Source organism: Anastrepha ludens, chromosome 2, assembly GCF_028408465.1.
Source record: "Anastrepha ludens isolate Willacy chromosome 2, idAnaLude1.1, whole genome shotgun sequence".
Lineage (NCBI taxonomy): Eukaryota > Metazoa > Arthropoda > Insecta > Diptera > Tephritidae > Anastrepha > Anastrepha ludens.
Window position 1 is genome coordinate 2,673,804 of NC_071498.1, and position 23,723 is coordinate 2,697,526.

The window sequence follows — 23,723 nt, forward strand, 5'->3', positions numbered from 1 at the left end:
ATTTTGATTAGCCGAACGATTAATTACTAGATAATCTAATATATTAACAAAATTTGATTGGTTTTTTGATTTCAGATAATCCAATCCTGAGTTACGATGTACACCGTAAATCGTCTTTTTTTAAAGGAGGTTCCAGAAATCCCCTGCAGCGCGCTCTATAATCAATATTTTCATAAATAAAAAATTTTGTTACGTTCTTGAAGGATACTTTTATAACCGCCAAAAATTTTCAAATTAATAGGACTATGAATAAGTTCGTGCGGTTTTACAACAGATGGCGTAACTTGATTATTATTCCATCGATCCACATTTCCAAACATTCATTGGAGAGCTACTGTCGTAAGGCACAAACGTCAGTATAAGTTTTTTATTTGAAGCGTAAACAACAATATTTTTACCACACTTGAAAATGTCGAATTTCGTGCCAAATAATGTGTTTTTGCGGGGAATTCTTCTTCATTATTTTAATATGAAGAAAAAAGCAGCCGAAAGTCATCGTATCTTGGTGGAAGTTTATGGTGAGCATGCTCTATCTGAGCGAACGTGCCAGAAGTGGTTTGCACGCTTTAAAAGTGGTGATTTTGGCTTGGAAGACGAAGAACGCGAGGGTGCGCCGCCAAAGTTCATGGATACCGAATTGGAGGAATTGCTCGATCAAGATCCGGCTCAAACGCAAGAAGAGGTTGCAAAAACTTTGGGAGTTGATCAATCAACCATTTCCAAACGTTTAAAAGCCATGGGAATGATCCGAAAGGTAGGCCATTGGGTGCCGTATGAATTGAAGCCAAGAGACGTTGAACGCCGTTTTATGGCATGCGAACAACTGCTTCAACGGCACAAAAGAAAGGGTTTTTTGCATCGAATTGTGACTGGCGATGAAAAGTGGGTCCATTACGACAATCCAAAACGTCGGGCAACGTATGGATACCCTGGCCATGCTTCAACATCGACGTCGGCGCAGAATATTCATGGCCTGAAGGTTATGCTGTGTATCTGGTGGGACCAGCTGGGTGTTGTGTATTATGAGCTACTGAAACCGAATGAAACGATTACGGGGGATGTCTACCGACGACAATTGATGCGTTTGAGCCGAGCACTGCGAGAAAAACGGCCGCAATACGCCGATAGACACGACAAAGTTATTTTGCAACATGACAATGCTCGGCCACATGTTGCACAAGTGGTCAAAACATACTTAGAAACGCTCAAATGGGATGTCCTACCCCACCCGCCGTATAGTCCAGACCTTGCGCCATCCGATTACTATCTCTTCCGATCGATGCAACATGGCCTGGCTGACCAGCACTTCCGTAATTACGATGAAGTCAAAAAATGGATCGATTCGTGGATTGCGGCAAAACCGACCGAATTTTTCACAAAGGGAATCCGTGAATTGCCAGAAAGATGGGAAAAAGTAGTAGTAAGCGATGGACAATATTTTGAATATTAAATTTGTAACCATTTTACGTCAATAAAGTTTCAAATTTCGAAAAAAAACCGCACGAACTTATTCATAGTCCATTAAAATATTCTGAAGTTTCTTCAGGATAAATCCTTGACAACCCGTCTTTTATTTGCTTCATAACTGCGTATAACCCCTTAAGCCAAGAATGATAGAAACAAGATTGCGCCTATTGGAGAGTGCGTGCCGTCACACTAGGTTAGTTTTTAATTTAAAGCTACCAAGTTAAGTTAAAAAACGTGTATAATTAAAAAACAGGCTAAAAAGACCACTCTGAGTTGATCTTAGTGCTCTTGAAAATTGATGCATTGGAAGTGCAAATCTAATTTTTTGCTCCTTCTACAAGATATTGGATCTACTTCTCCCAACTCTTCTTAACATTTAAAACCTTTTTATAAAATACCTTTGAATTTATGGAATACGAATTAAAGCCATAGTGTTGTAATTATAGAAAGAAACAACACAAAAAAAAATAGCAGATAATACTGAAGAAACCATAACGACCTTTTTGGAAAAACAAAAACACTTTTTTAAGAAATTCTCTTAAGACAAGTTTGATATACAAGGATGGATTTTTAAAACACTATTTTCTCCATATAGTCTACTGAAAAAATATATAAGAATGAGGACCCCACCGTAGGACTTCACAAGTAACTTTTGCCAAAATTTAAGGGCCCAGTAAGTAAAATTTAAGGGCGAATAATTTCGGCTGCATTCTGCCCGCTCATTTCACATGTATTCAGACTCTCGCCCAACCAGTCGTTGTTCAGACGGCAATGGAACAACATTATCGGAGACTCTGTTTAATTTTTTCGTATATCACCGACACAATCTCAGTTGTTTGGCAAACAAACCTTTGTCATAACCTCGGTTACGTCAGCCAATCAGGTGATTCTTTCAAATTCGCTGAGAGTCTTAAAAATCTTTTCACAATGGCTGATTGTAAGAATACGTACGTAACGTAAGAATACGTGTGAAAATAGTGAGCAAAATTCTGCTGCTGAATCTTCTATTGTACTCTCACAATTTGGTTCGGATGGTCAAACATTATAATATATCATATTATACTTAAGGCAAAGTACATACACATGCCCCACAAAGTCTGCGTTCACCCTACAATAACTTTTTAGTGAATGAAACACACAACCTGATTTTATAATTTTTATAAATTTTTATATATTTATATGTTTATTATACCTATGTTTAAGTTTGAAAAACAAAAATAAATTTCAAGATTTCTCACATAAGTTTTTAGATAACCGTGAATAATGGCTGTGACAAGTAAATAAAGCGGCCATAAAGTCTGCGTTCAGTCTTAAAGTCTAATACAAAAACATGATATGCTATTTGCAAAAATTAAATCTAATATTTAGTTGGATATCCACGTTGCTTCAGGACTTCACTCAGCTATTTGGCATTGAACTTACTAGTTTCTCTGTTTCCTCTGCTGTTATCTTCCTCCATTCTGCCTGCATGACACTCCACAAAACCTCTTTACTAGTAATCACTTGCTGACGAATTCTTTTTTCCAATAGATTCCGCAGATGCTCGATGGGGTTAAGATCTGGGGACTGTGGCGGTGTTTTAAGGCGTGTTTTGGGGCGTTGTGTGCTTCGGGTCGTTATCTTGTTGAAACCAAAATGTTCTTGATAAGCCGAGATTTTCTGCACTTTGCTTTAAATTCCGTTTTATTATGTTCAAGTATCCCCATTTATCCATCGTCGAATCAATAAATTCTAACTGACCTACCCCATTTGCCGCCATGTAGCCCCAAACCATAACCCCGCCACCTCCGTGCTTAACCGTGCCAACAAGATTTTACTTTCAAGAGCAGTTCCGGGTTTTCGCCAAACAATTTGACGGCCTTTTATTCCGAATATACAAAAATTACTTTCGTCTGAAAATATTACTTTTTTCCAGAACTCGGGAGGCTTATTTATGTACTCATTAGCAAACTGAATGCGTTTACGTCTGTTCACAAGAGAAATGAAAGGCTTTCTTCGGGCGACTCTACCATGGTATTCAGCTTGACGTAGACCTTTTCTGACAGTTTCAGCGCAAATACTTTTTTTAAATGTTTGATTTATGTTTTCAACTAATTTTGAGGATGTAATCCGGAGGTTAACCTTTGCCAAGTTGATTATACAACGCTCTTCCCGGCTCGATAATTTTTTCGGACGCCCTGACCCGGGCTTAGCTGTAAAAATTCCAGTTTGCCGAAAATTTGTTACAACTCACTGAATAGCGGAATACGTTCTCCCAATAGGTTTTCCAATATTTCGGAAACGTTTTCCGTCTTTCCACATTTTTATAATTATTTTCCTCTCAGAAACGCTTATTTCTTTTCCCTTTCCTTCCATGTTCTTTAATTGTCTCCAGTTATAAATAAAATGTTCGACTAAGCTTTGTTAACATTCAGTCGAAGTAATGCGCAATCAAAAATTAATATAAACAAGGAAAGATATCTTAAAATTAACGGTATCATTAAAATAAACAGGCTGAACGCAGACGTTTTGGTGCCACATTTACATGCTGCTCCAACTATTTTCCCGTTATATAAAAAATGAAGTGGGGAGTCTTGTTTTTTTTTTGCCCTTGAAAGCTGGGAATGTAGTGAATAAACAAATTGTAAAGATTTCAATTTAATCATAATATTCTATTTTGTTTTTAATAAATTTAAGAAGGCTATTCGGGTGAACGCAGACTTTGTTTGGCATGTGTATGTATACTTTCTGACTTCTATGTGTTAATTTGTTATTGTATGAAAAAAATGTATTCCAATATTTTTGTTTTAAAATGCTTTACAATTCGTGAAACCCTTTAAAAATTATTTGAATCTATTTTCAAATAAAGGGTCTTTCAAAAGTGGAGCCTAGATGTCATTAGTGAATAATTGATAGAACGCACCTTTTTTTATGGCATCTTTGACATTTGTCAAGTAGACAGATGTACAATTTTACACGATAGAACAAGGCGTTAAAATTATTGAAACTTATTATAACAATGGTCGACCTTTAAGAACAAAATATTCCAAAATTTGTGATTATTTTGGTGGAAATAAATGTTCGAATGAGTGGACAATTCAAAGGTTGCTGAAATTTTTTTTTTATATTACATATTTTATTTTAAAACAGCATGTAGGCGCGTTTTTTGAAAGACCCTGTATAATAGTTGCATGTTTTCGAATCTCAATATTTCCCAAGCATAAATTACATTAACCAGGCTGTCGCTTTTCCAAGAAATATTGTGGCCCATCCATATCAGGATTGAGAGCATACAGAAAGCTGCGTATACGAATATTGCGGCTCCGACAGAATCAGCTGTTGAGCCGACGTAATTGTAGAGGTTTGTTTTAATTTTTGTATTATTGTCAAATTAACTTTTCGGTTTTGTTGCGATTCTCTGCAGGGTCTTTTCTTTAAACTAGTCAAAATTTTAATTTTGGTTTCGTTAACTTTTCGTTTTTAACTTTTTATTTTCGTTTGCAAATCTCCGCTTTTTAGAGATTTTTCTCTTAGTTTCGTCATCTAACTCTTTCCATATTACCCATTAAGTAACTTGCTAATTTTTGTAGAGACAAAAAAGGCAAAATGAGCCTTTCAACTTGGAGGCACTTTTCTACTGTGCAGCGCATTGTGGGCAGTACTCCGATAAACAATTTGAGCACTGCACCCAGTATTGAGATGTTATGGATGCAAGGCTAGTTTACCCTAACACATTCGGATTTACTTTAAATGTTTTGATATTTCGGAGCAGTTTGAGAACTTGCAATTTAAAATTTCTTAGTAACAGGGCAAATAATACCCGTATTTGTTGCCTGTGATCCGTCTTTTACTGACTAAACTATAAATAAATAAAATAAATAAGCAAATCAGCTGTTCAGTAATCCACGTAACAACCGTCTGTCACACTACAATTTTAATCAGAATTAACTGCGCCGACAATCCCAAATAAAGCCACTATCTGTCTAGGATATTAGCGATTTTTGAGAGCTGCATACATAGCTAAGTGGCAAAATTTATTGCACACAAGTTAGTTAGTCAATCCCAACAGATATTAAACTAAATCTCTGGATTATTGCAGAAAATATTTTAAGGTTTTAGACACAGATTAACGTTTATGAATCTTTTTAGACGTGTAAATATTTAATTGCTTAAATTGAGCAAAAAAAGGGGAAAAATTAAAATGAAACTTCGAAGCTACATTCTCAAAAGATTTATCAAAATAAGCAACACACAAAGATAGAGCAAACAAATACAAACTAAGCTACGATGAATAAAAGTAACGCCCACTGTAGATAGTCGAGCAAAGTGGAATTAAAATGTTTGAAATGTTTAAAAGTACACAAAAATAGTTAAACGCCGCTAGAGCATTATATGTATGTATAAGTATGCAAACTTGGTATTATAGTAGCTGAGTGACATGAATGGCTTATCGACTGCACGTAAAAAGAATGTTAATGTATGTATGCTACATATTTACATACATATAGATATGTACATATAAGTACATGCATACGTAGATAATGTGGTGTGTTTTTATAATCATTAACATTAAACATCTTTGTATGCTTGTAAATTTGCATTATAAATGCGGCTCTTATCAAACTAACATGCCGAGCATGACGGGATTGAGTGAATTAATTGTTTGGTTTTGTTTTCGCAAAATAATGATGAAATACAATCCGCTTCATGCTTCCATCCCTGTTGAGGTGCTCAAAGCTGAGCTTGCAATTCGTAACAGTCAACGGGTTTCATATAAATATTGCGATTAAGTAAATGTAGACATAAATATATTTATAGAGCGAATAAAAGCGGCTTTAAAAAGGAAATTCTGTGTGGATCCCTTTATTTTTAATGTGACTCATTCATTGCATAGTTATTACATGGCAATTTTGCTACGTATGCGAAAAATTTCATTCAAGATATGTATTTGAATTTCATTTAGGAATGCAATTCAAAGAATTTGCTTTAGAATAGCATACACATTTTGTATGAAAATATGAGCATATGATTTTAGTATTGTGTGTATATGTATGAATAAGTCGATTGTGTTTACTCAACACTTGCGTAAAACTAACTGTAAATAAAAAATTAGTAGACATATTCATAGTGTTTATTGTCATCTATAGTATTATTTTAAAACATGGCGCTTATTCTGACTAAACTACAATATGTACAGATATGAAATATATATCAAAAGAAGGGTTTTGATGAGCATATTTCCGGAAAATTATAAAAATTTAAATTGGTTAATTTGTTCATGAAATATTTGCATGTAAAGTTATCAAAATTTTCATATTGATAACAGCGAAGTCTATGCAAAGCGGGATAACACACAAATATATGCATATATATTGCTTTGTTTAGCTCTATTTCTAATGAGCACAGCATTATATGGGCAAAGAACTCTTTGTTTTGTTTTGTTCTCTTTACTAATAAATATGTATTCATGAACATAGTCCCAACGGGTGCTGCGAGTTTTTTTCAAAATTTTGTTGTAATGGCAATAATTGGTATGAATTGACAATTGACTTGAAATTTGTCAATTCACTTAAAACAACGGTAACAGTGCAATTAGAAAGAGTTTTGGACAGACGCAAAATATAATTTATTTTAAGAAAAAAGTACATCCATATTTAATTTTAAAATATGCCTAGAGGACGACCAAGAAGAGTTCGTAGAAGAGTTTCTATCCGAATTGTTTGCACGCGGAAGTGTATGCGGAGAGGCTCAGGGAAGGCGATTTCTATTGCCTCGTATAAATTTGCAGCCGAGCGAAACCCCACTTCCGTTTACGTTGAAGCGCTGCCAATTTCCCATTATAATAGCCTTCGCCATAACAATAAATAAGGCCCAGGGGCAAACATTATCAAGGGTGGGGCTTCATTTAAAGGAGGATTGCTTTGCTCACGGCCAACTTTATGTTGCGTTAAGCCGGGTTAGATCCTGGGAAAATATACGAGTTCAAATGGGCAATAACGAGAACTTGACGTTGAATGTAGTTTATAATGAAGTAATTTAAAAAAAAAATTACTGATTTAACTGAAAAAAAGTTTAAAAATGTTATATGCATAAGTTCTTACATATTACATATGAATAAAAATATACACTTTTCTAATCATCATAACTTTTAATATATAAAAGTGTCACATATGCTGTTTACTTTCCGTGGGAAAAAAGCCCACCCGATTTTCGGGGGTTACATACTAGTTATTAGATAATTTGGATTATTCATTTCGTAACTTCTACGTATTCGCTCTACTGGTTAAGTGTGACCTGGAGGAGAAAATTGTGCGCGAAAAGCAAGAAAATGGCCAATGTAGCACAATGCCAAAGTAAAAACTTTGTGTCGCAATCTCAAGCCAAAGAAGTGGTGCTATTATAGTGAAAACACCTCGCTTTTCACTTCGAGGTGCTGCAAAACAGGTCCACATGTCGAAAGGTTGCCATTCAAAAGTGCGCAAAAGTGAAGGGTTATATATATTAAGTTGGGGAATAAGTTCATAGCGTTTTTATATTTTCTTTTATTTTACAAGGATTTGTTCGCTGTTGGGCAAAGATTAAGTATTCATTCGATGTACCTCTTTCTGCTCTACAAAACTATGTTAATTTTATTTTTGAGTTATTTAATTCTTTATTGGTTTCAAGGCTTAGAAATGGTATACCCAGGCGGCGAAAATCAACATTTTCGACACCTGCTCTTCTTTGCTTTTCATCGAGGTCAAAAGCCAAAACAGCCCGGAACTTTTGCGACGTGTATGGAGGAGGTGTCATAGGCGAGTTTACAGCACGCAAAGTGTTTGCAAAGTTGAAAAATTGCGACTTTGATGTCGATGACACGTCCCGCAGCGAAAGGCTTTCTGAATTCGATGAAGAACGTCTCAAATCACTTTTGAAGGAGAACGGCCGCCAAACCAGTCGTGAACTGGCGGAAAAACTGAACTGCCATCATAAAGAGATTCTCTATCACCTTCATTCAATGGGATTCACCGAAAAATTCGGAGACTGGATGCCTCAAGAGCTCAACGAAAAAAACAAAGACAGTCGCCTTCAAATTGCCTCTCAGCATCTCATCCGCCATCGAGCAACGCGCGGTCATAAACAGCGCTTTCTGTGCCGAATCGCCACGCGAGATGAGAAATGAAGCAAATAAAAGAGTGAGTGGCTCCAGGAGATACGCCAAAGCCAAGAGTCAAGGCTACAAGTGCACTCGGAAATACTCGAAAAGAATGTCACGGCCAACGAGCAACTCTACATTGCCCAGGAAACCGCGTTGATTAGGCTATTCGACTGAAAATACCTGATCGTCACGGTTAAACCTCACTCCAAGAGCTCGAATGGGAGGTTCTTCAGCATCCGCCGTATTCTCCGGACCTTGCACTGACCGATTCCCATCTTTTCCGCTCCCTATCAAACCATATGAAGGGCCTTACCTTCAATAACAAGGAGGTCCTTAAAAACTGGCTCAACAAATTCTTTGACACCAGAGCAGGCGGTTTTTGGCGGAACTGCATCAATAAATTGGTCGAGAGCTGAGGAAAGGACGTAAACAGCAAACGGCGAATATAGGTATAATTGATTAACTTATTCATATTGTATTATTCTTGTTTTTTATTTAAATAAAGGTCTTCGGCAAAAACGCTACGAACTTATTCCCCTATATTTTCAAATGGGCTAATATTTTTTTCCATTTGACAGACATATAGTATGAGTACGTTTCTTATGACGGCAGTCACAAAACTTCAATCACTCTTTGCGCTACTTTCGGCTGAGCAGGCAATGGAGTAGTAAAGTCTTCTCTTGCACAAAAAAATACGAAAATACACTTTCTAAGTCTCTCAACATGCTCGTCCAAATTTATGGCATGAACGATGACAATAACCGGCACAGGAAGAGAGGTGAGTGTTCTCCCCTACATTGGAAGCGCCAAGTGGGGAAGGACACTAAAACATTTCTGTGGACTTTTCACGAAATTCCCCTAAATCGGATAAGCGCTTTCTACCTATTAAGCAAACAATTTATGGATTCTAATAATTCATATTAATTATTCATGGTATTTGTGTGAATAGCACTTACTAAACACTCTTCCTTTTACTGTTTAAGTCCAGGAGGATGAGGCCTCTAAGCATTTTTATCTGGATTCGCCTAGTATCCAGGGGCATACACTTTTTATTGTACATATTTGATTCGTAATCATCAAAAGCTCGGCAAGAAAAATGAGAAAGAGAATTGCACTGGAATCAACTAAAGGCGCATTGGCAGAAAAAAGTGTTAAGAAAGTTACAAAAACACATTTTTCTTTCAAAGTAAAACTTAAAAAAAATAAGAAGCCATTTTTAAACACTCGGCTTATGGTAAAGTTTTGGTTTGTCTCATAATATTGCTGTTATAGTACCTTTATAAACAAACCTGAGATCTCTAGGTTGTAATCTAAACCTTGATCTCTTATCTGTCTATCTATCGATCTACAAGGTTTGAGGTTAGTAAATCCAACAACAAAAGCTACTATACATTTGTCACGTTTCATCTTTCAACGCACTGGCAAATGCAATTCATATTTGCATGCATTTCGATTATATTTAATGTATATACGAGTATGTACTTGTGTACGTATTACATAATGGTTGTCTACGAGATTGATTTGTTAAAAGAGCGCGCAATCGCAAGACTGTCAAGATCAATTTAACTATAAAGTGAAAGGTAATCAAAAAAAAGCAAGCACAAATCCAACTTAATTGTTGTAAGATTAAAAAATAAGTAAACTATGCTGAAAATATAAATAAAAAAGGCTTAAAAATAAATTAGCTTTTTTTAAAGATTATCAAATATTCATAATTGCTAAGTTCTTAATCATTCTCTTTTCCGCGAGTTTCGTATGCCCTAACATTTCATGTATGCAGGTCCATCATGCAGGAAGGGAGTAATATGTACCTATATATGTATATCAAACACCGATTATAGCGGTACTTATAAATAACTTTCGAAGAATAGTGTTGGTAATCATTTAATTTGCTAAGAGTACGTTCCCATAAGCAATAAATCCACAAAAATGAATCTACCCGTTCACATATGGGATAATTGACAATCAGCTATCCAGATGATTTTGCAAGGTTTTTCATATTAGAAATTGATTTAGTGGAATAAGAAGCAAAATTGCCGTATTTGGGCTGGAGAGCGACCCGTTTGATGCGGCCTATGGGCTGGAGGAATCTCTTCTTCTTCTTAATTGGCGCGATAACCGCTTACGCGATTTTGGCCGAGTTTAACAAAGCGCGCCAGTCGTTTCTTTCTCGTGCTAACCGGCGCCAGTTGGAAACACCAAGTGAAGTCAAGTCCTTATCCATCTGATCTTTCCAACGCAAAGGAGGCCTTCCTCTTCCTCTGCTACCATCAGCTGGACATTAGATGGACGACATGACGCAGCCAACGTAGCCGCTGGATCTTTATTCGCTGCGTTGTGTCTATGTCGTCGTAAAGCTCATACAGCTCATCGTTCCATCGTCTGCGATATTCGCCGTTGCCAACGTGCAAAGGTCCAATAGTCTTGCGCAGAATCTTTCTCTTGAACACTCCAAGCGTCGCTCCATCGGATGTTGTCATCGTCCAAGCTTCTGCGCCATACGTAAGAAGGGGCATGATAAGAGCCTTGTAGAGTGTTTCTTTTGTTCCTAGAGAGACGACTTTACTGTTTAGTTGCCTACTTAGTCCAAAGTAGCACTTGTTGGCTAGAGAGATTCTACATTAGATTTCAAGGCTGACATTGTTATCGGTGTTAATGCTGGTTCCTAAAAAAACGAAGTCTTTGACAACCTCGAAATTATAACTGTCAACAGTGTCGTGGGTGCCGATACGCGAGGGCGCCGACTGTTTGTTTGAAGACAGAAGGTACTTCGTTTTGTCCTCGTTCACGAGGCTCGCTCCAATGTAACAGTGATGGCGAACGCTATCGCGTCATGATAAACAACATTTTGATGCCGGAAATTGTAACCCGTGATTTCCACAGCATTTGGTTCTAAGAAGACTGTGCTACTAGCCATACAACCCAAGAAACACGGCATTTACTGCGTTATCATTTCGGTGAGCAATTTATCTCTCGTCTAAAACCCGTGGATTGGCCAGCAAGATCGTGTGATACCACACCTTTGGACTTTTATTTGTAAGGGTATGTAAAGTCTAAATGCTTTGTGGATAAACGAGCTTCGAATGAAGCATTGGGAGCCAACATTGCTAAAGTTATTCACGAGATGCCGACCGACAAGCGAGTCATTCAAAATTATCTTTAAAAAAAATTTCATGAATGGTTCTACACAAAAATACTACAGATTGCCCATTGAATTTTCATAGTTTTGTTTCAATTTAAAATTCGATACCTCTTAATTGATCACCCTTTATTATTAACTATATGAAGAAAAGGCAAAGAGAGACAGGCTATAGTTAATTTAGTAGCGTAATTTGACAGTTAGTAGCTGGTAATAGACAGTTGGAGGAAATCTGTAAACGACGTCTACTGAGATTGCAAAAAATTATGGCGGTAATAAGCCAGAGAAATTCGATATTACATTTTATAATAAACAGTAACAGGCCAAAGCGTCTATAGAAAATTCGATATTACATTTTCAACAAGCAATAACAGGCCCAAGCGTCTATGGACTCACGCTTTTTTCTGTAATACGAATGCATAATTAATAATATTTAACTAAAATGGTACTCTAATTTTTTTTATCTACAAACCTCTTTTCTTTGCCGGCATCCATTTTATTTGTTTTTACATTTACGTTTCTCTTTTAATTCGTAATAATAATAATCGATAGCACAGTAAGCAGAGGGTTGTACGGAAAATAGTATCTTTATAATCTCGGATAGCGGGACAGAAATTTTGTATGGGTAATCTCGCTATTTAATTACGGCCTGATAGTTAAACTCGAAAAAGTAGATAATCTAGTTATATGAGAGTAATCTTATAAAAAGAAAAACTATATTATAAAAAGAAAAACTATATTATAAAAAGAAAAACTATACAGAGAATGTTGTCTCGGCATAGGGTGGAAATAGGAATACCAAATTGAAGACTTAAAGATATGAATTATTCTATTCTAATGGGTGTTGTATATAGAAACAAAAAACCTCTGAAATCTACACGCAAAAATACCTACCACAATAATATGGTAATGGTAACGGTAATGGTTGTGCGGGTTACGGCAAGGCCTTTATGCACTGCGACCAGATTGATCTATTGTGCTTAATTTTATTTATTCAGTATTGCGAGGAATCGAACCAGCTTCTTAAGATGGAGAGTTTGTAAGACTTCATCCTCTAGTATGTACAAGCTTAGAATTATGTGGCTCCTATGACCTAATGCTTCACAATTGATGATTAAGTGTTCCATGGACTCTCTTCATCACAGCATAACCTGCATAAACTAGTGCTAGATAGTCCTATTGTATTGAAATGTTTATTGCAGGCAAAGTGGCCTGTAAGTGCTGCACAAAGTAATCTAAGGCCCTTTTTATCTAGGGTTAGAGCAGATTTTGCTCTGTTGGTATTAAAGTTCAGGAACTTTTTAGAGGGATTAAGGACGTTTGTGACGTTCCACTATTATTAGCCACTTAGCCTTTATTTGAATCAATTTTTTGATTTCTTCTTTTAGGTCGTTTTTGTTGAAGCTGCAAATGGGGTTGTTCCGCCCTTTTTTTGGCATAAAAGTCTGCTTTCGCATTTCCTTCGTGTCCCTCATGTCCTGGTACACAAATCAGGGAGACCTGATTAATATAGTACATTCTGCATATAAATCAAGTCGGCCAAGAATTACGCTGTTTCTAAATTACTGCTCCTTTTCCTTGAAAGGCAACAAAAAAACATTAACTTATTTTGTTCTATGTATAAAATAAAAGCTTCCACAAAAATTTCAAAATTTCAATTTCCAAAAAGTAACAAATTTATAACTTTGGGGCCTTCCGAAACTATTTTATTATATTTTTCGGAACAACTGACGATTTTGGTCGACCGGAACGTTGACTTGAGCACCATTTGTTCAAAATTACAAAATATCATTTTCAAAAAATTTACATATTTTTAACTTTAGAACCTTCCGAAGCAATTTTATGTGTTTTTTATATTTAAGGTTAAGCACCATTTGCGGCTGTATGACCGAGTTTAAATTTAGCATACGAGTCAATAATAGTTGAGTAGCCTGGTGTAGAGTTTACTTAACGCTCACCCACTATTACAGAAAACTATTCTTCTTGGAGCACTCGAAAGACGTGTCTAATTTAAATCCATGGTAGTTTGCATTGAGCTCGTTGGATGCCGAGTGGCATATGCTTGCTCAAGAATAAATTATTTAGGAATACAATGAACTTGACAAAAAAGTTGAAGAAAAAAAAAAATTGTTTCGAAGGAGTTTCCAAGCAAAGATCCAGACTCTACATTAGAGAAAGCAAGAATATCAGAAAATGTCAACTAAAGCAAAATTTGCCATCACTAGCAAAAACAGATAGAACAAAGCTAATCAGCTGGTTGTGTTTATAGTTTTTAAGCAAATTCTAACTGAAATTGTATCCAAGGAAGGAAAAACTAAGGTAGACGTAAATTGTTCCACGGCAACATTTAGGAAAGTAGAAATTAGCTATTTCCAACACAAAATAATCTTTTCTCTCGCTCTGAACTGGCACTTTGCTCTCTCAACTTTTGAATCCTGCAAAATGTTTGGTTAGGGCAAATCTCCGAGTGCATTTGTGCCATCAAAAAGGTTTTCACAAAAACCATCCAACATTTGGAGGCAGCATTTAACTATAAGTTCATTCTTTTTTCGTACACCAAGATATACAGCACAAATCGCAGGAAAAGCGCGCCCAAACACCTAAGGATATATGTGCTAATTGTACATATGTATGTATATGTACACATATAACGATAGAAGGAATTTCTGCTGTAAATTTTATTTATTAGCTTAACAGCGGGTTTTGCCTCCCTGTGCGATCTATTAGCCACTGTAATTAAATTAACAATTTATAATACGCAAACGGTGACTCACAAGCTATTCAGTCTGTTGTGCAAGTAAAATTGCAAGTATCAAAATAAACTACAAAACCCCACAGAGTTAGACGGCGCAAAGTGGAATAAAAGCAACTAGAATGTACATAAGTTATTGCAAATCACTATCACCAGAATTATATTTTTATAATTTTGTATACTGGAGCAGATAAAATGCAACTGAGACTAAGGGAAATACACATTGACGTAGGGAAGCCATAACAAACCAACAGCCATGCGCGAGTAAGTTCTTTTTTTCTTAAACGTTTGTAAGTGGAGCTCTCTAATGTAGGCTAAAACGAAGCCACAATACACAATTGAATGCGCACAGGTGAGTGCATTCTATGACACTGTTATGGCATAAGCTCACAAAACTATTCCCATGTGCATTTGAATGTGTAGCACTCGGAGACGGCAATCATCTGTGCATACATTTTCGCGAATTTCACAATTTCATAAAGTAGTCTGCTGCAATCCCCGTTTATTTTAGCTATAGATAGTTAATTTTTCGCACTTCTGCACTCACCCATAAATGTATTAACCACCAGTTCATTGTGATCGCGGCCTCCGTATCCATGCCCACCTAGCAAAGGTTGCGATTCCCGATTATCACTGCCTGTATCCATAATGGAACCGACTTCGAAATCAACTTCTGGCACTAGACAGATCTCGTCACCGTCGTCAGCGCTGTCGTAGTGTCGATGTAGCGTTGGCGAGACCAGCTGATTGGTCTTCGTTTGAAAATTACGTGACGCTGCTGCCACTGACGGTGGTGTTGATGACAACAATGGCGACAAACGGTTATTTACAACAGCTTGCTGCGTTGGAGATGCTCTTCTACTGCCATATTTTGGTGTACTGCGTGCGCTATGATTACTCCCGCTCGCGCTACTCGCTCTGCTACTACTACTGCGACTGTCACCAGTACCAGTTCCACTTTGACTGTCACCACTACTGACACGTTGATGCTGAGCGACAGCACTGGTAACAAGTCCATTACTCAGCATTGGCGATTTGTTAGGTGAGAGCGAAATGAAACTATGCGTCTTGCTTTTGTTATGTGCTATGCTCTCTTCTAGCAAAAAAAGCTGTTTTTGCGTTGTAAGCTGGCTTTGCTGTCGTTGCTTATGTTGCTGCTGGTATTGACGATTTTGCTGTTGTTGACTATGATGTGAGTGTCCATTGAGCGAGTTGAAAAAGTCTTGCTCATCGGTATTGGCGATGCCATTGCCGACAGTAATTTCATTATCATCTTCATCATCACCGTCTGCATCGCGGTATATAGTGGCCGATTTGCCACGAGCATTAGCAAGATGCCCATTGACATCTCCTCCGTCTTCACCTCTATCACCATCATCAGCATCGGCTTCTTCATCATCATCGGAATCGTCGTCGACTGATAACAAAATTTGCTCTCGCCGTGACTTTTTTTTGGATTTTTTCTTTTTCTTCTTTGTTTTGTTAAGTCCAATTGTATTTATCTGTCGAGTATAATAGAAAACAAACACGCATTATAGCAAAGTTGATTCTTGTGAATTTCAATACAATATATAGAGGGGGGGGGGAAAGGAGATATGTACATATTTGTTCGCAAGCTTAAGGTCTTGTGCAAGTACATTTTTTATTGTTAGAGAAATAATTTTCACCTCAGAAAAAGGAAAAATACGTACAAGAAAGTGATAACAATAGCAATAAATACTATTACGAATAAAAAATACGAGCGGACTGTAAATAGAATATTATAGTTCAAACTTTGAATTCAAAATATTGTGTAAAATTTTGCAAGTATTTCTTTAGAATAAATGTGCCATACTTATTCCCCCTAGTTTAAGCGGCTAGCATAGGTATGCATCTTGGGGGCCATGCGCTTCAGCCCAACAGCTGCGTTGGAGGAGGCTCTCGAGCTAGCACCGAAGCGGTCATATGATCATTCAACAGTCAGCCAAGCGATCTCTATTTAAAATGGCTAGGGAACGTTTTGGCAAAGTAAAAATGATCGCATCGTTGTGTGTGATTCAGAATTGAACTGAACATCAAGTCAAATTTGTGTCTCCCTATCTTTGAAGGGAAATTTGAAGAGTGAACCTTGCACTGATATACAGATACCTCAAAAACACTAGAAGGCATATAGCAGAGGATTTATGTGCTGGGATTTATAAAGAAATCTCTGGAATGAGCAAATTCCCATCCTGAGGGACTGTGAATCGGGGATTGGCACGCTTTATTATCCATTGAGGTTAAGTCCTTACTAGTCCTCGTGTACATAGACAAACTAAATTTAATAAAAGTAGCAGAGAACACCAAGTCCTCTTTGGTAGCTTACAACCAGAATATATTTGAGCATTTCTTCAACCTTAAGACAAAGTCTTCTAGAAGTGTAGAGGTTATTTTTTTTATTTAAGTCCTAGTGTTTTATATTATCACTTTCTCTTCCATTCATTTTCCTTAGCAAATATTTTCTTACCTCTACTTGCGTTACCAGCTTGTTGGCGTTCATTGACCCGAAAGCTGCATCGAATCCTTGTGTGCCTGCTGCCGCCGAAGCTGCTGCAGCTTCATCTTCAGATAATGTGCTAATTAAGTCGACATTTTCCAATTGTACCAATGGTTGATTGGTGGACGACATTGACACTATTTTATTATTTGACACCTGCCGTCCGTAGAGGCACAATAAACTAAAGGTGATACTTAAAACTACGTTCTTATATATTTTCCTGCGATCACTAAGTCCAATGATGCGTCACCACCAACAAAAACAAAATGCATGCAATAGCGAAATAAAATGCCACTTTAAACGATTATTTCACTTTCCTCAACTTCAGACCCGGCTGCTATTCAAACACGTGTCACATCTGGCAAGGACGTAGTCCTGTTTTGCAGATATACCTACACTTCCGTATTAGCCGTAATTAAGTTCAATATGGTTTGATACTCGCTTTTGGTTTGCTTATTTCTTCGCATTAAAATATTTTCCTTTTAATTATTTATTATTCCTGGATTTTTTAAAACTCATCCTTTCTACGGCTAGTCAGTTTTATTGATTTCTTGCTTGCTTTACTTCCCAAATGTTTCCTTTGTTTTCGCACAAGCAATGTCGCAGCAGCTGAGTTTTTGTTGTTGGCAGCTCTTCTTTTCTCCAATACTTTGATATAATTTTATATTCTTCACCAAAATACAAAACCTATTTTATTTTTTATTTGTACACGTCACTCGCGTACTTCGTTCGATTTTAATTCGTTTAAAATAATGCAGGTCATTAATAATGGAATAAAGATAACGATTAAAGTACAAAATCATTCAGAATGTTTCTCCCTTCCTGTCCTTCCTGTTCACTATTCACACCAGTAAAAATCGTGCAAAAAATTACCACAAATTATCTACTGACAGCAACAGCAACTGTCAATGCCAGGAAAACAGTTGAGTTATTGGGCTGCCATATTCCTCAAATGACTTGGATTCATGTGCGACATCTACTGGTTTAATGAACATAAAAGCATTTTGTTGCATTCGTGATCTGTTAATTTTAATAAAATTAGCAATGCCATTGAACACAATCATTTTACTCATCCAAAAATAAACCCTTACCTTAAAAGAAGTTTTTGGGCCGATTGTCAATATACTAAAATTTTTGAAGGCATATGAAAAAATCGGAAGATATCGAAAATATCAAAAAATCAACTATTTTATATCTAAATTTCTCACTACAAGAATATTTAAATTACATTTGTTTTGGTATAATCTTCCCCAACTGCCTATTTAATTTTCATTTCAATAATTACGCAATTCACAGTTAACGCAAACTTTTAAGGTTGAGGTGCATGTTAGACGTTCAGTATTTACTGACACTATATTTGAATCACAATATTTATTGAACGTGTAGCATGGAATATTGCTAGATCGGGATGCATATCGCAAAATTTCTAGAAGTTTCGAAATACTCAAACGTTTCAAGCCAACGAAAAATAATGTAGCGGTTTTCGGTTTGCGGCGCCACCTTCTGTATTCTGTCACCGAATCCGTGATTACATTCAATTCTAATCTTTTGTTATATTTCTTTAAAGCAACCGGCAACGCTGCGATTGAAAACAGAAAACAGCTGCTACCTGTATCTGCCATTTGCCAAAAGAGCCGACCAAAATTCATAGGAAGCAAATGTGGACTTTCAGGTGCGCTGCAGAAACAAAACAATCCTCCAAACTTCAATATTCTTAATTAAAATAGTTTAACGCGCTTTAGAAACGCCTCGCCATGTACAATTCGGCCAAATTTATTTAGTGTGTAAACTGGAAAACGCCAACGAAAAAAAGAATATAAAATTATACAAATCGCCTAATACCATAATTGGAAACATTTGTCTTGCCTCGACCACCGTAAATCGTATATCCGCTAGATAACATTTCAAAGCATAAAACAAACAAGCAGTTCAAGTTTAAAACTAAGTAGAAGCCCATCAGCTAGAAGTGGAACGAGTAATTCACGATTGAGCAACTTTTCCCCATAACCCGATACAACCCAAAACCGCAGTGCGCGCGGCATTTGAAATGAAATGAAATTGTCCTGGCTGAATCAAGTGTTCGACTTAATTAGTGCAAGTACTTTGCAATTGTACGAAGATAGCGGCCGATTCTTGCATCAGTTGGTTGACAATCAGACGCAAGCTTTGATTGTATTACAAGAAACGTGGCGTGCTAACTTGCTGCACTGGGCGACACTCTCGTATCGGCGCTTCAGTTCGACAGCAATCGAAGCCCTGGAGCATATTATTTACGCGTGTCTGGTGTACTTGCTAGTATGCCTGGGCATCTTTCTTACAACGCGCAGCAACAGCCCACTATGGCGTTGGTGCAAATTGATCAACAACGTGCGCTTTCCGGGACAGCACAAATTAGAACGCGTTTTACTGGTGACCTCACATCCGGATGATGAATGCATGTTCTTCGGTCCACTAATCTATACGTTGACACATCGCTCCAGCTGCCAGGTGTACGTGTTGTGCCTGTCGAATGGTGAGTATATGTAATGTCAGTTGTATAGTCTTAGAAATTGTTTGAATTATGCCCACATTTGATAATGAATCCATACCCTTAAATTTTTTTTACACTTCACTCAATTATATGAATTATATAAAGAACTAATGCACCTCTTTTATAGGCAACTATGAGAAACAAGCACAATTACGTCGAGAGGAATTATGGCGTTCTTGTGAAATGTTGGGCGTTCCAGCGGCCAATATCATAATGGTGAATGCGACAAACCTGCCAGATGATCCGAATGTGGAATGGAAGGCACCGGTGGTAGCGAACATAATACTGCACACCGTCGAAAGTCTTGACATTCAAGCGGTCTGTACATTCGATCGAGACGGTGTGAGTCAGCATCCAAATCACAGCGCTGTATATTTCGCAGCGGCATCGCTGTGCTTAACTAATTTATTACCAAAAGGTAAGTGTATAGCGAACACTAGCAGCGATTGATGAGAGAGATGTACTTGATCGGGCGCGTGCCGCGTATATCACTTAAATATATGTAGTTATGGGCGTCATTACTGCTAAGGTGTTGAATAAGCCAAATTGACTTGTGACGCATTGTGAACATGTAATGAATAACTAATTAATTTGAATGCTGATACTGACTACTCTATCTGTTTTACTATTTTGCTTTTGCAGAATGTAAATTTTATACACTGGACTCCATAAATATATTAAGAAAATATATATCAATTTTCGATTTGCTTTGTACTTGCTGCATTTCGACCTACTGGTAAGTGTAACAAATTTAAATTGTTTATCGGTATCTTATCATGATGTACGTCTGATATGGCATGTCTATTCCATGCTCGAATTTAGCCTTTCTGTATTAATTTTTGTAAATACGCAATATATTTTACTAGCTCGCGTCTTTTAGCGATCTAAAAATAAATTTTGATCCATTTATGCGTGAATTGTTGTGGTTTTGTGCTCCAAGGGCAGACAATTTTAGGCATTCTGTGTATTTCTTTAAGTACATATACATATGTATACAACATTTATGACTTCACTTTGTTATATCGTGTATTGTGAAATTCTTTTATAAAAAACATTTTTTTTTTTTTAAGTAGGTCAACAAGTGTAATTTTTTCACGCATTATATGCTTTGTAACACAGATGTCTGAGCATAGGCATACATATATCACGTTCTTACAAAATTCAACTAAATTGAAACTAAAATTACAATTCACCATTGTCGTAGGCAATTCATTTAAAGTTAACAGTTTAGGAGTTCCTGTAGTATCTGCATAAAACACTCATACAATTTCCTTGGGGAATGCTGCCGAAGTGATAGTCCTTGACTGGAAATAAATAACCTTTGGCTAGCTGGTTAGCTCAAACATCTATTATTATATATGTACATATGCAGGCCTTTTTTTCTGCAATTTCTTTCCCCATAAGCAATTTATTTACCTATTTTTCAGTTTGTATCGCAATTAAAAAAAATTAACTCTTCCGCTCTTACAGGTGCATACTGGGCTGGGATGAGGCGGCGCAAATACGCCGCGCCATGCGTGAGCATAAATCCCAAATGAAATGGTTCCGCTGGTTATATATTTACTTTTCACGTTATATGTTCATAAATTCGTTGCGTGAGGTAAATCTTTCGGACATCGAATTGGAAATGCAAATAGATGATAATACATTTTGATTTGCATAAAAGGCCAATAGCTTTAAACAATGCCGCCGCCGCATCAGCCAGCTAGCCAATGCAAAAACTATAAAAACAGAACAATAATAGCAAAAACAACAAGTTAATAAATTCAATTGCAACTAAAAATAAAATCAGAGAAACCAGACGGACGACGACGTGAGAAATACTAGGTATGTGTGTGTAGCAGCAAACACCGAAAAAGCACCAATAATACAAAATACAACAGACAACAAACAGCGCTACTGCAACTAACAGCAGCTAACAAGAGCAGCAATAAAAAGAGGAAAACCCAAATCAAAAAAGTCATCAAAGAGTATCACGCTGAGTTGCCTATGCCGGTTGAAAGCAAACACCCAACCTACAATAAAATTATGTAAACAAAAACAATAAATAAGTGCAATAGTTAACCGGTGCGAGAACGCAGGCAACGCCATACACAACCGTGACGATAATGAGGTTTGGAGGTTGCGGCAGCGGTGATGGCGGCGTTGTGCATACCAAGAATATTGAGTGGTTGGCGCCGAACAAATAAAAAAAAACACACACACAACCAAACAGTTAGGATGACGACGAAGGGAACGTGATGCCATTTGAAGGCGTGTAAAAGCGTCTTGCCAATACCAAGAACAACCGCAACAACAAGTGAACCTCTACATACTACTCGTATAATGCAAACAATTTTAAATGTTTAATATATGCGGGAATATTTTAAGTAGTGTGGGTACATAAAGAAAAAAAAAGATGAAGAAAAAACACATATCCGAACCCATTTTCATTGAATGTTTCCTACTTAAGTTGCTTTACCTTTGTTATATACATATACATATATATATAGTTTACGCACGCTTAGAAAAATATATTGTATTACGAAATGGACAATTTATGGTGATTATGATTATGATATGCTAATGTTGACTTTAAGTGTAGTGCGAATAATGCGAAATGGACGGTCGGGCGAAGTAGTTAGTACATACATGGTTTGTTTATTACAATTCACGAAACAATTCAGTCAAGAGACACAGTTCATTAAGGTCTTTATACGTTTACAATCACAAAACATATTATATACACATAGTGTACACAAGTTGTGTATATATTTGAATAGATTTTTACCTATACATACCTACACTTATGTATATTTATGTAATATTTTGTAGTCTAAGGCAGTTAATAGATTTTTTAATTTTTTCATTTTTCTTTCGTTGGTTGTATGAATTATTGCGTCTAAAGCTAAACTAAGTTCGTGGAGTAATTTTGCTTTATTTATATGTATATATATTACATAACGTAATACATAGTACACATAGTTGTAACAACAGCGAAGCATATACATACCATAAAAATATATAAATATTATACCTATTATATATTTTGTATATTCACTAATTATATTTCTTAAAGTTTGTTTAAAAGAATTTTGTTAATTTGGTTACTGTTGCAATATATCGTACAATACAAGTACAGCAAGAATATACACACAGCGAAGCAATATAGTTTTATAGCATTGAACAAAGCTTTTTTTAAATGCATAAACGTTAATAAAAAATAAATAAAAATATCTATCTACATACTTTAATTTGAGATTTGTTTGTGCCGAACAAAATCTTAACATAAAAAATTATTGCAAAATGGAAGTATAATATTGTAAAATAAATAATTCTAAAACAATTTTAATTTATAAATACAAATTATTTGTGCAAAAAAGTAATTTTTTTCAATTAATTTTGAATGAAATCTTTATGTTACTTCAACTGAATCCCACTTAGAGTGTTATATTTGCGAGATTATGTATATTTTACAATGTTGTAATGGTAGCTTTGCTTGCCCCAAACTGGCGCGTAATCCCCTTTGGTCGAGTCTAAAGCTCTTCCGTAGTCAGATGTGAAAGAGTATTTTATTCTAACGTCTTATGATGCACTATATTTGTTGCTTTCCAACTTATGCAAAAATAAATACATTTATTGGATTCCCCACTACAGATTGTCAACAGTTTACTGGCAGGACGTGTGAAGTTGGCATTGTTGCAGAAATTATAGAATATATAGAACGTTATTAACGGCGCCAGTTGGACACACCAAGTGAAGTCAAGTGCTTCTCCACCTGATCTTTCCAACGCAGAGGAGACCTTCCTCTTCCTCTACTACCACCAGCTGGAACCGCATCGAATACTTTCAGAGCCGGAGCGTTTGTATCCATTCGGATGATATGACCCAGCCAACGTAGCCGCTGGATCTTTATTCGCTGCGCTTTGTCTATGTCGTCGTAAAGATCATACAGCTTATCGATTCATCGCCAACGTGCAAAGGTCCAATAGTCTTGCGCAAAATCTTTCTCTCAAACACTCCAAGCGTCGCTTCATCGAATGTTGTCATCGTCCACGCTTCTGCGCCATACGCCTCATAACTTCCGGGATTAGCCCAAGAATCCTCTGGTTAGCTTCCGAACACCCGGATGGCGACCCCTGCAAACGAACTAAGACTAACGATTTGAGGGCATGCACCTAGCAGGTCCGGTCCCTTAATGGGGAAGGTGCCTTGTTGTTGTTG

General features: G+C 36.7%; 2 protein-coding genes across 2 annotated transcripts in view; one reads left to right on the plus strand and one right to left on the minus strand.

Annotated features, from left to right (window-relative positions):
• The window catches only part of LOC128861697 (phosphatidylinositol 4-kinase type 2-beta), a 52,295-nt gene extending 34,414 nt beyond the window's left edge, over positions 1-17,881 (minus strand). Inside the window, exons 1-2 of the mRNA XM_054100021.1 lie at positions 16,961-17,881; positions 15,023-15,977 (exon numbers count right to left, since the gene is read on the minus strand). Coding sequence (XP_053955996.1) covers positions 15,023-15,977; positions 16,961-17,122 — 1,117 coding nt within the window. The 5' untranslated portion in view covers positions 17,123-17,881. The remainder of the gene's footprint in view (positions 1-15,022; positions 15,978-16,960) is intronic.
• A 712-nt stretch (positions 17,882-18,593) lies between these two features.
• On the plus strand, positions 18,594-23,204 carry LOC128861707 (N-acetylglucosaminyl-phosphatidylinositol de-N-acetylase). The gene is made up of 4 exons (XM_054100048.1): positions 18,594-19,502; positions 19,648-19,938; positions 20,163-20,256; positions 20,991-23,204. The coding sequence occupies exons 1-4, from the start codon at positions 19,043-19,045 to the stop codon at positions 21,172-21,174; spliced, it is 1,029 nt and encodes a 342-aa protein (XP_053956023.1). The 5' UTR covers positions 18,594-19,042; the 3' UTR covers positions 21,175-23,204.
• Positions 23,205-23,723: the final 519 nt, after the last annotated feature.